The following is a 13807-nucleotide window of genomic DNA, read 5'->3' as shown; positions in this document are numbered from 1 at the left end:
GGTTTCCGAGGCTGTAAATCTTTACATGAGCAGAAAGCCTCATCTTTCTCCCGTGGAGCAGCTGGTAGTTTCGAACTGCTGACCTTGAGGTTCGCAGCCCAATTCGTAACCACTACGCTATGATCTTATGTTCAGAATAAAAAAGATTTAAAAAACTATAGAGATTTCCCAAGTGGTCCATCTGACATTGGAACTCTGAAATAATCCAATAGTCTCTCTCCTTGAATAGTCTCCTTTTGCATTTCATATCTTTCCATTAACATGTGCATTTCTGCCTTGACCATTTGGCTATTTGTGCTATCTCTTCATCATAAAGACAGCAAACTCTTTCTAACTCATTGCCCCATCCTCCCATTTTTCTATCCACTGCCCTGTCTAGAAGATTTAGGTCATCAAGGAATAGTCCCTGAAGACAATGGTGCTGTGGGTTAATGCGCCAGACTGCAAAGTCGTTTGAACCGCAAGGTCAGTAGTTCAAACTCACCAGCTTGCTCCTCAGAAACCCTATATAGGGTTCTTATGGGTTGGAACTGACTCAATGGCACTTCACAACAAGAAGGAACTGACTCGAGGGCAATGGGTTTGGTTTTTTGGTTAAACAAGGTGGCAGAGTGCAGAGCAGTAGTATTAGAATAATCTGGGAGCTTTGAAATAATACCAATACCCCATTCTAAACTCAAGACTATGTATATTACATCCAAAACCAGTTCAAGCCTCTGGACATCTAAATTGTAAAAGCTCCTCAGGAGAGTTAAATGTGGCACCACCACTGAAAACACTCAGTACAGTGAAACCTTACCAATATTTTATTTTTTTTTGGATCCTGATTTCCTCATTATGAAACAAAATGACTGGACTAGATGATCTGGCTAGCCCATTCCAACTCTAAAAATCTATGAAGATAAGACATAGCCAGAGAGCTTCTGAGATCAAAAAATAAATGATATGATTAAGCTTTAATTTGTGTGTAGAACAGGAATTTCTCCTGTAAGGATGGATGCTGTTATAAGGAAAATAACAAATAACTGTTTCTAGTCTGAATTTAAGACAATATTAGAAATAAAAACCTATTGAATTGACTAGAAGAGTTACAACCAGATTGCTCCTTTAACAGTGAGAATGGTGAGACTTGCTCTCACATACATTAGACATGTCACCAGGAAGGACCAGTCCCTGAAGTCTTCATACTTGGTAAAGTAGAGGGACAGCAAAAAAAAGAGGAAGACCCCAATGAAATGGACTGACACAGTGGTTGCAACCATGTGCTCAAATACAGCAAAAGACTGTGAGGATGGTGTAGGACCAGGCAACATTTCATTGTGATGTTTGTAAGGCCACCATGATGCACACAAGGTCACCGACTCAACAGCACCTAACAACAAGTGTCATGCAGATAAAACCTTAATCTACATTCATCCATTAAACATGTTAAATTGTGTGCTGCTTAATGGATTAACACATAACTTCTAACACTATGTACTTCTCTCTTTCAATGTCAAGACAAGCTTATCAGAATTCTGACTCAGATTTGAATGTTCAGAACCTAAGGGAAAAAAATACTTTTAATCTGGAACTTTCTTCAGTTTCTGATTTATGTTTTTAGTATTGGAAACCTTTTTCTGATTAAATAACCTCTTTCCTAATTATCTACAAACTGCAATTGTTCCTTTTTATTCTTAGATGAAATCTGTCTTATGAATGCTCTGTGGAAAACTGAGTGTGAAATAGGCTATTGCTAAATTAGACAGGGAAGGACATTTGAAGAGTTAGAGGTCAGGAAAGAGAAAGTCAGGTAAGAGCTGGAGCGAGATGGTGAAATAAAGAAATTACTTACAACTGGGAGAGAAATTAAAAGGAGAAAGAAAGATAAGAAGGGTAAGAACCAGATGAGATTCCTTTTTAGACACCTCAACTCTAATATGGAATCCTTATTTCCTGCCTTTGAACCCCAGTAAAAGCCAAATCCATTGTCACCAAGTCAATTCCTTCTCAATAGCAACTGCACTCACAGTAGAACGGATCCATAGAGTTTCCAAGGATCTGATCTATAGTGTTTCCAAAGATCTTTAGAGAATGCCACATTTTTTTGCTATGGAATGGCTGATGGGTTCAAACCACTCACCCTTCATTCAGCAATGACGTGCTTAACCATCACACCATCCAGTGAAGCCACTACCATTGGGTCAACTCTGACTCACGGCCACTTAGTGTTGAGTTTCCAAGGCTGTAAATCTTCATGGGACCAGAAAGCCTCCTCTTTCTCCCACAGAGTGGCTGGTGGGTTTGAACCACCAACTTTGTTGTTACCAGTCCAATGCTTATCCTACAGTGACATCAGTGGCACTCATATATCTCTAGCATGGGGGCAGTGGAGGTTCACTGGTGGAGTTCTTGTCTTTCATGGTGGGAAATCTGGATTTGATTTCTGGCCACTGCACCTTAAGTGCAGCTTCCCTCTATCTGACAGTGGAGGCTCATGAGGTTGCTGTGATGCTAAATAAGTTTCTTTGGAGTTTCTAGATTAAGAAAGACCAGGAAGAAAGGCCTGGTGATCTGATAATCAATCAATGAAAATCAACTGGAGCATAAATGTCCAATCTCATTGTCCATGGGCTCTTCACAAGTCTGGGGCCAACTCAGTAGTTAACAACAAGTATGGAACATATTAACTATTATGCTTTTATTATTTGCATACATGTTTCTCTCCTAGACATCAGGAGACTTCAGAATTGTTTTTCAATGATATTGTCTTGTTCTTAGAAAATTGGTCTCAAGTGGCATGTTTCATGAGCCCCCTTCTTCATGGCTTTCAGAGAGTAGATATTGAAAAGGAAACTTCAGTCAAATAAAATGGGCATACTTATTCTTATGCTTCTATCGGCAAATTACTGGAACCCCCCAGAAATAACTTGAGAAGTCTCTAGTGAAATGGCCACGGTTCAGAGTGACACATGTCAGGATGAACAGCCATTGCTAACCCAGGCTTGCCTTGTCCCCACAGGCTGGTGTGAGGGCTGGAAATATTAACAACTCATATTTCATATACTAGGAAGTGCAGCATTGCAAAGTAGCTGCCTTCTTTTAGTTGGATAGAAACCACTTTCTGACTAAACGAGATGAAAATTAAACATGGTGTATGACATTCAATATTGAATTTGGCAATTTAGGTTGAAGGAGGGAGATAACAGCTTCATCTGGTGAATGAAGCCACCTTTCAAAAAGAAAAAAGAAAAGAAAGGAAGTTGCCCTGACTTTGAAGAGTTTGGTCTAATCAGATGCTCACATATAATTGAGAAAGATGAATCAATACTAGGTAGGCTTCTGCTTTCAACTAAAAGATCTATACGAATCTCATTTCTGATTTCAAAGTTTATAGCTTCCAGGAGAGTAACAATCTTCATTTTATTGATAACTCAGGGTAGTTTTAGTACTCTTGCATGTGGGTACTTAACAAAAATAAAATCACAATAATAACATGTTTGCAGTCTATTGGCAATGTTGTCAAAAACGTTTGCTGTAACAAATGACAAAAGCCGTGAAATGCCTAGCAGTGCAGGACCAAAGCACATTTCATCTTGTTTATGTGGGCATCCACCTTTCCCCAAGAATCCTATTTCCTCATACAGCTAAAGCAAAGGATTTATCAAGAGCACCACCAAGGAATATATTTTACCTTCGGTAAAAAAATTCTTTTTTGAAAAAAACATAAGTTTTTAACAAATTACTGCTTCCATATTAGATGTTAGTCTTAAAGGATGCAGAAATGCACAATGACAAGACAGAATAGAAAAATTCATTTTAAATGAATGAGCTAACTAGAGTGTTCTCCAAAAAATCAAAAAACTTAAATTCCCTACTTATATTAACATGTTAGACTCCAAATATGGTGCTGTAGGATCAGCACTTGACTGCTAACCACAAAGCAGTCAGTTCAAACCCATCAGCTGCTATGAGTGGGAACCAACTCAACAGCACTTAGCAACAACACCATTAAGCTTTTATGTGACAAATATTTTGATGACTTATTGTTTAGTGAGAGGTAGGCAAACCATGAAGCCTAGGCAGTGAGAGATTGCTCCTTTTAAAAAGTGTAGTCACTTCCTTCTTTTGGAAGTGTTTTTTTTTTTTTTTTTAATGTCGTAAAAACCCACATGCCTCCAAACGAGAATCTTGAAGAAAGACATGTCTTCAGTGAACTTACCAAAACGGCTAACACTCTCAACGCCATCAATAATTGCTTTGTAATCCAAATTTTCTTCTATTCCAACCTGTTAAAGAATAGTGACGTTATAAAAACAGGATAAAACATTGTGCTAACTAGTCAACACAAATGCAAAGACTGATGCCTACATTCATTTCAATTATTCAAAAGTATTAAGTTCAAAATGCTCTGTTTGCCCCCTCACAGCTAGATTAAAAACAATGCAACACAAATAATCAAAACCCAGATAGCTTACACATATCCACTTCAGAATGTTGAAAGGTTCTGATTCACAGTTACTGCTCTATGATTGTAATACATTGAATGTATAAAGAAGCCAATCTGTGGACTAGTAGAACAGTTGGCTCCAGTTGAAAGTGACCTACGAAAGTGAATAACCCAATCGTCCCTTTTTAAATATAAACAAGAGATCATTCCAATGGTGAGGTCTTCTATTTATTAATAATTTTGTCTTGATATTTTACACTAACATTTCATGGGATAGAAACAAGAATAAAGCCAGTACAAAAACTATATACTGATTACCTCAAATAAAATGGATAAAGCTCTTAGCTTCCCTTTTCCTTTGACTGCTTCATCAAAACTTGAAAACCGCTCTGCATCAAAGCAGTAGATTTGCATCTGAAAATGTAGCAATGAGGTTTTATTATATATAAAGAGTTCATAAAAATCAGCAAAGATAATAAAAGAAGCAATTCAATACATTTTATTAGACAATTCTATAGAATGTATAGTTCTAAATTCTATATTTTTCCAAAAATTTTAATCAATTGTCTGCGTATAAACACATTTGCTATCATTTGTTGTCTGTTGATGGGGAAGGAAATATAAATTGTCAAGACTATAAATTTTAGTCTTTACAAGCGAATGTTTTATTCTCTTTAAGTCAGACATATATAGAACCCAAATCACCACTTTGAAGTTACCAGGGAACACTGAAATAGAAAGCATTTTTCTAGGCTACCAAATACTATTTTAATATTTTGCTAAAATCCTTTCAAATATGGACTTCATTCTTTCTTGAATTATATGCCTTTCTTGATAACTCTGAGTTACCGCTTTTGAACATCATTATATTGTTCTATATTAAAAGTAAAACTCTATTACATTGTTCTGTATTCATATTGAAACTCTCAAGGGCTGATTGCTTCTACCCAAGACAAAGTTCATTCCAAGTTTGTATTTAAGCTTCCTCTTCTGCTGTGAGGCCAGCCCTTGTTAATTTCTGCTTCAGTCCATGTATGCCCACAACAATCATTCTTGTCACCTGTCAGGAGCCCTCTGGCAAAAACAGTTCAATGTTCAGCGGCTAAGCAAACAGTGTGTTGTTCAAACCAAACCAGGGACTCACTCTGAAGGAGAAAAGTCTGGGAGTCTTCTAAAGATTTTAACCACAAAAACCTGATGGAAATGTTCTACTCTACAACACAGCGTCACTGTGATTCAAAAATTAACAGGTAGCACCTAATAAAAACAACACCACATTCATACTTCTAATTTGATGAGTCTCCTTATGTTTGCTTAGAAATCACATCACTCAGCTACCTAAAAGTATAATTAAGATATGGCAAGAAAATCTCTGAGAACATTAAAAAAACTGTTGCTGTTTTGATCTCAAACCACTAGGATTGTACGGTGTGCAAACTTCGTTAGAGCTATTGTGCCCCTCATAGACCTGTTTTTGGCTGAAAACTGATCAGTGGGGTGAGGATTATGAATGTAAAGAAGTTTCCGTATATGTAATTTAGAAACGATAAGAAACTTTCAAGTAGAAAATGAAAGACATCCATCATGCCATCCTGGTGTGTCTCTGTAGAATAAGCACTGAACAGCTAACCCAAAGTTCAGTGGTTCAAACCCACCAACTGCTCCTTGGAAACCCTATACAGAGTTGCTATCAATCAGAATCAATTTAACAGTACTTAACACCAACATAATGCCATCACCAATAATTACTTTTAACACTTTCTTCAATTATCTTATAATAACAATTCACTCTCTCATTTAATCCTCACAATAACTTTACAAGGTAGGCCAGCTATAGTAGAGAACACAAAAACTTAAGTAAATTACATATTTTGTATAATGTCATGTCATATAACTAAAAACAAAAAGGTGGAGTCAGCATTCAAATTTAGTCCACCTGACTTGGATTCTATACTATTTAATTAGTTTTGGTGTTTTTTCACAAAACTGCAAAATGAAACTGTGTATGCCACTTTAATAAAAACAATATTTTATGATGAATCTTTTTTTTTTTTTAATAAATATTCACTTAAAAATATGAGTGGCACTATAGGATAAGCAATGGACTGCTAACCCCAAGATGGTGGTTCAAATTCATCAACTGCTGCTTGGAAACCTTATGCTGTTGCTGTTATTAAGAGCCTTCTAGTTGGTTCTGATTCACAGTGACCCTGTATATGGTTTCCAAGGAGTGACTGGTAAGTTTGAATCACTGACCTTGTGGTTCAAACCAACCTTGTGGTTGGGTACTTTATCCCACAATGTCACATCAGGAACGCTGAAAACCCTATGCAGTGTCAGAACAGACATGATGGCACTTAACAACAACAAATACATTTTATCATCATACATTTAATCATTGTCTTCTGTTTCATTCTTTTAGTATTGTAAATAAATCTTTGCATATAAGGCTTTCTTTATACTAAATTGCTACAAATTGAAGTGAAGAGTATTGAAAAGATACACATTGAAAACTTTGATAAATACATGCAAATCCATTCTCTCGAGACATACATGAAAGTATTTGTTTCATTTTCATTATTTATTACAATAATTTCATTATTATGGTTGTATTTATTTTGCCTATTTTCATCAACATTAATCACTTATTCATCACCATATGTGGCACTTTGCCAGGGAGTCAAAAATCAGAGATTAGTCTTTTCCTCATGATGGGTAGTCTTGTGAGAAAAACTAATATTAATTTTCTAAAATATAACTATATAAATTATAAAATTTGCATTCTAAATTAAGCAAGTCATATGCTAAATAAAAATAAAATGCTTTAAGAAAATTAAATAGTAACCAGTGGAGCTAATGACTTACCTCAAGTGGAAATTTTTGTCCTTCTAAACTATGTTCTGATCCTTCAGACGATACATTACATTTTCCCCAGTGAAAAGCTACCTTGCTTGCTTTGAATACCATTTCAGAAGCTCCTCCGCTGAGACGGTAATCATTAGTGAGATTAATTGCCACTAAAATAACAAAAAGATTTCATCTTAGTTTCTAAAAAAAAAAAAAATCAAAATTGAAGTTTCAACTAATTTCCTTCTATCTAAGTCATTCATTTGATAAGTTAAAAAAAATCACTAACTTGCAATTTTGGAAGCTGAACTTCATAGTTTTGTGCTAGCCTTAAAAAACCAGTTGCCATCAAGTTGGTTGTGACTCATGGTAACTCTGTATGTGTCAGAGTAGAACTACTGTGCTCCAAAGGGCTTTCAATGGTTGATTTACAGAACCAACTCTTCCTTTCTGCAGAGGTGCCTCTTGTGGATTTGAACCTTCAACCTTTCTATTAGCATCTGTGCCCATTAACCTTTTCTACTACCCAGAATGTGCCTTAGTTCCACATATGTAAACTTATCCAAAACCTTAACTTGCTGAATGACTTTAGCAGCAGAAGGGTGCAAGTCTACCTGCCCTGCATTGTTTGGCATCTTGAGTTCATGACTGTCCCCAAACTCTGCTTCCTTAGGATAGTTGAGGAGGAAAGAGTAAAGGGAGGAGGGACTGAAGGGCAGAAAGAAGAAAAATCTTCTGTCTATAAGCGCCGTCTTCTCCCTTTCAGCTCATCTCTGCTTCCTATCCGGCTGCTGCTTTTCACCCATATCCTCAAATCCTCCAAGATTCATCTCTGGCTTCATCAAGCTCTAACTCAAAACCTCTATCCTAGACTCTGACAAAAAAGGTAGAAAACCCATTCATATCAGAGGAGTTTTAGCTATCTCACATTTGAATTCTGGGTGACAGACATCAGACTCTTCAGCTCCTTTATAGCAGATTTGATCTGACTATATTTTATGAGTCATCTGGATCAATGATTCTCTTGAATCTGCCTACTGTAAAATTTTGATGTCTCTCAATCAGATTTAAGTTGTTTTTGTTCCATTAGGCAAAAACACTGTTGCTATCAGTCACCAAAGCCAACACAGTGGCCTACCAGTTGAGGATATAAACTTCCATTTTTCATAATAATAGTGATGACATCAATTTAAAAAAATGGTATCGATAATGGTCAACAGTTATCCACTACTCATATTGTGCCAAGAACTACATTAAATATTTTTGGTGTATTAATGATTTGATCTTCCTATCTCTGTACCGTAAGTACTGGACTGTGAATCATAAGGTCAGTACTTTGAACCCACCAGACGCATGAGAAAATGAGGCTTTCTGCTTCTGCAAATATGTACAGCCTTGGAAACCCTACACAGGGCCGCTGTGGATGGGGACTGACTGGACAACACTTAACAACAATAACAACATAACCCTAAAAGGTTGACAGATAAATTAATTAACTCACGAGAGGTGATGTAACTTGCTCAAAGTCACACACGTAATCTCTAGCAGTGTGGGTTTACTGCTCAAGGGTGAAGCACATTACACTAAAAAAAACAGATGTTTGATCGATGGCCACACCCTTTTACACAGGTCAAGAAAATGTTAGCACTTGGAATAATATCTTTTTATGTCAAGTGCTCATGCAGAAAAATTGTCTACCTTCATGGAACTCAAAATTAATTACATTGAAATAACTACTACATAAATTTAGAAACATTAAAAAATTCACCCATGCAAAAGTCACCCAGACATAACTACTATTATAATTTTGAATATTTTTTCTAATATTTTATTGCATTTGCTTTTGTCCAACTTAACAAAATACATATATTTTTTTCTTGAAATAGATTTCAAAAAAGAAAAAGTGTTCACTGTCAAATACATTTTTTCTTTTGGTTTTGTTTTGCTTGTGGCCTTATATTTCTCAGGTTATTATTTTTTTTCTTCTTAAATGTTTTATTGTGAATTATGTGATAGTATACATGGGAAAACATTAGTTTTACATTCATTCTATCTATCATCTCATTGCCATGGTTACAATCCGCTCCATGCAATCCTTCCCCCGTGCCCCCCAGGTCTTCAGCACACAGTCGCTCTCCCTCTCTGGGTCTAGAGTCTCCAGCTGCTCCATAGCTCCACATCATCATCTCAGGTTATTTTTTAAAGGCATCATTTAAAAAAGGCACTTAGAGCATGCTTCCTAGGGATACCCATATTTTTAAACTTTCTATATAGAATCTCTATTCAGGGTCGCTATGGGTCGGAACCAACTCGACGGCACTTAACAACAACAACAACATATAGAATCTCTAGTAATTTTCTTTCTTAAAAACCAATTGTAGAAACAAGGTGTATGATTTGTTGAATGTAAAACTGATGATCTGCCTTGTAAACATTCACTCAATTCACAATAAAAACTTAAAAAAAAAATCAACTGTAGTCTATTACTTCTTTCATATCCAAATATTTAATACAGAATGAAGCTGAGTCGACAGGATTAAAATGAATGTCTAAGAAAAACAAATCCTGATTGACTAAGTAACTGACCAGTAATGGAGTTATTAAAATGCATTTGCTATGTGATATTGTATTATCTTCATCACATCTGCTAGTGGATTATTGTTACAAATATCATTAATATTTATCTTGAATAATTACACATCACAAGAATGAAATAATGAAATAATGACTCTGATCATTTTATTTCTTGTACAGATTTTCAAAATACTGTCTGTATTCCCAGTATTCTTTATTCCCTTATATATAAAGAATATTATTCTTTATTTATTTTATAATATTTGAAGAAGCATGTGATGAAACTAACTGAAACACATTTTAGTTCTTTAAAACATATTAAAGTTCACAAAGAGAACCAAATTTTTTACCTGTTTTCCCAGTGTTATGAATGAATGTGTTTTCCAAGGATGGTTTATCCCAACCTTGAAATTTAAGCTTCTTAAGATTGACATTTACTTGTGTAAGATCTTCATCAATATTGATAGGAGACTGCTTGGGGCTATTACATGTTGGATACTTCTTCCCCCAATTTTTTGGATTCAGTGCTCCTAGGGAAAGGAAAATGTCAGAAGTTAATTTCCTAAAGTACTAAGGAAAAAATACATTTTATATAACAGTTACTATAGCACATAAAACCAGACAAGATAGCAGGAAAATAAAGATACTTTAAAAATACATAATATTTAGATTCTGGGCTATTAATTGGTTGTTCAAACCCACCAGACCCTACAGAGGATTGCTGAGTGGCAGCATCAATGGGCTCAAGCATAGCAACAACTGTGAGATTGGTGCAGGAGGGACGGAGCAGTGTTTAGCTATGTTGAGCATAGGTCGCCATGAGTCGGTGCAGGAGGGACGGAGCAGTGTTTAGCTCTGTTGTGCATAGGTCGCCATGAGTCGGCACCAACTTGTCGGCACCTAACAACAACAGGAACTGGAACTGACCAGCGGCACATAATACCAACAACAATTAAAAAAAGACTTCTATAACAGTCACATCAAATGAGGGGCAAAATAACTGTTTTGTTTGCCCTTCATACTCATCTCAATGAACAAAATGTATAATTGAGCTATAGAGTCAGTCCTATACGGTTCCAGATTGACATGAGGTAAGATGGTAGGAGTTAAGTTCTGACTTCCTTCCACCTTCTTTCAGCTCTTATCATGGAATAATTTGGTTTAATTTCCAACTGCTCAAGGTTTTATTTATAAGCTCTGCACGGATAAACTCAAAGACGGCAGTTCAAACCCACCAGTTGCTCCGTGGGTGAAAGCCAAGACTTTCTGCTCTTGAAAAGATTTACAGCCTCTGAAACCCTATACAGACTCACTATGAGTCAGAATCAACTCAGTGGCGATAGATAGGTAGGTAGGGCTTTATTTATAAAATCAAAATAATAACAAAGGTATCTTAAAAATATTTCCTTTTGTTTTTTTCCTCTTAAAACCTTCAAGATTTTCTTGTTTGAAAACAAGAAAACTATAACAGGGCTCTCCTTCGGGTTTTGCTTATTGTGGCGCTGTGGGCTAATGTGATGGACTGCAAGGTTGGTTTGAACCACAAGGTTGGCGGTTCAAGCTTACCAGCTGTTCTTCAGGAACCCAATACAGGGTTGCTATGAGTGGGAACTGGCTCGACATCACTTAACAACAACAACAACAATAAAGTGAGCTTTCCTTTTTGGGGTTACCATTAGTCAGAGCATAAACTCAAACTGCTTTGCCTTGCCTTTATTTCACCCCCATTTGAAACAAAGAACCATTTCTCATATCCATATTTCACTGGATGTTAACTTAGCACTCAGTGTTTTAAAGACATGCTCCATTTAAAGTTCTATTAAAATATATGAAATCTTTCATGTCCAAGTCTAAAACATTCTCAAATAAAACTCTTGAATTTCTGGAGCCATCACACAAAGTGCAGAACGTGCCAGCATTGCTTTCAGCTCATATTCTTTTGAACAGTCCTTTCAGTAAAGGAGCATGCAGAAGACCAGGATTTTACACAATTGACATTTGGTGAATTTCTCAACAATCATATCCTCATTACAAATCTAGTCTACACTATCTCGATGGTGACATTACGGTTGTTGTCACCCAGTGTGGTACCCACGGTGTCAAACCTCACACCACAGCACCCATTCCTGTGAACCACTTCCTGTACAGTATGCTCAATGATTTTACCATCAAATTTAATCACACAACAATGTGTGATAGTTACAAGTGGTTTAAACCAAATATTTGTCAGATCATATGAATACTAACAAAAAAATATGCTGTCATATCCGTCTACATTTTATTCCATTGTTAGTGAGTTAACATTTTTTTTTCTCTTTTTTTTCTTTAATGACAACTTCAATCTTCAAAAAGTTATTGATATATATTCATAAATGTTAAAACACCTGAAAATTTGACAAAATCAGTGACTGTAAAAACACCAGTAGCAGTGACACCAACAGTGCCTGCTTGTAGAAGAAACAGACGAGGGCATGTGACTGGAAACACCATTGCAATTGGGTAATAATTACAGCTCTGGCCTGAGTACATTAGATGATTTATAAAGCAAATTAGCATAGAGTTCCAGCCTTATAGGTATATTGATACATGTAAGCTGGGCCAGTGAAAATGTCTTCGTTATTCTAACTAACTACAGAGATAGGAGTCCCTAAGCATGGTGGTTACTCACTGCGCTGTGAACTGCAATGTTAGCAGTCGGACTCTATCAGTGACTCCGCCATTCCTATGAAGATTTACAGCTTCGGAAACCTTTTACAGGGTTGCTATACGTTTGAACCGACTTGAAGGCACACCACTACCACCACCACAGGGATAGTTTAATAAAAAATAATAAACTTCTCCAGAAACACTGCATAGTGTTACCTGGTAAGGTCAAATACCCTTCTGACCCAAGGCCCGTGTCCTCCTAGTGATGCCACTGCATCATCTTCTTTTGAGACACAGAAGGGTGACTTCTATCTACACTCACTCGAACCACAACCTCTTACAAAGTAACAGTTAACTTTTGCAGCATTTAATCAAGGAAAGCACTTGTAATTAGTCATACCATAAAGCTACCTTATGTAACCAGGAAAAACAACGTCATTCATCTTACAGTATGGCATCTACCAGAATCAATACGTGCTCTAAAGTGATTTGGTTTTACAATCTAGCTCTATTCCTAGAGAGTACTTGAGTGTAATCTGCTTTAAATATGCACCACAATACATATTTTGCCTTCTAGAAGGAAACAGCTTTAATGATATGAGTAATATGTTGTTTTCACACTAACTAATATTGGCATGGAGATGAGAAAACATTGCTTAATTTATTAATGTTATTGCAGAAGCACAGAGAGAAATTTCAGTGTGAATAGATAGGGCCTTTTTATTACTTAAATTATTGAATCCTGTGTAAGAAATTCCAAGCATACTTAGGAAGAGTTATACAACATCAGTTTCCATGACCTTGAAACCAAAAGAACTAGATGGTGCAGGTTACCACTACCTCCTGCTTTAAAAGGGATCACATTAGAAGGTCCCTGATAGGATGGGAAACGATGTGGAACAAAATACAGAATCATAAAAAAGACCAGCTTATTGGTTAAAATGAGACTGGAGGAACCAAAGATTATGGCTTCCCGCCAACCTTCAGGTCTGGAACAGAATTCATGCTTGTGGCCCTATTGTCAACCAAGCAGTGGATCTGTATATGGAGGGGTAGGAATGAAGCACCAACAGTAGTGCGTATGTTCACCCTGAAAAGGTTAATCATTCAAGATCAAAACAGTAACATTTACCTGGGACAAAGTTCAGAGGGGCAGGAAGAGTGGGTAGAATGGGAATAAGAATCATAGGGAGGAAGCGGGATAACTGTTGTTGCATGGTGGAGCTTGCAATCACTAAGATGAAACAAAGTGTGTGATTTGCTAGATGTAAAGCTGATGATTTGCTCTGTAAACCTTCACTCAATTCAGAA

At 36.5% G+C, this 13807-nt stretch overlaps 1 protein-coding gene across 1 annotated transcript in view; it reads right to left on the bottom strand.

The window, feature by feature from the left end:
• The window catches only part of PTPRZ1 (protein tyrosine phosphatase, receptor-type, Z polypeptide 1), a 270808-nt gene that overhangs the window by 118223 nt on the left and 138778 nt on the right, over positions 1 to 13807 (bottom strand). Inside the window, exons 3-6 of the mRNA XM_006859363.1 lie at positions 10201 to 10380; positions 7295 to 7446; positions 4748 to 4843; positions 4202 to 4268 (exon numbers count right to left, since the gene is read on the bottom strand). Coding sequence (XP_006859425.1) covers positions 4202 to 4268; positions 4748 to 4843; positions 7295 to 7446; positions 10201 to 10380 — 495 coding nt within the window. The remainder of the gene's footprint in view (positions 1 to 4201; positions 4269 to 4747; positions 4844 to 7294; positions 7447 to 10200; positions 10381 to 13807) is intronic.

Source organism: Chrysochloris asiatica, unplaced genomic scaffold (assembly GCF_000296735.1).
Source record: "Chrysochloris asiatica unplaced genomic scaffold, ChrAsi1.0 scaffold00032, whole genome shotgun sequence".
Taxonomy (NCBI): Eukaryota; Metazoa; Chordata; class Mammalia; order Afrosoricida; family Chrysochloridae; genus Chrysochloris; species Chrysochloris asiatica.
The sequence above is the reverse complement of the archived record's forward strand: the minus strand, read 5'-3'. Positions and strand labels throughout refer to the sequence as shown.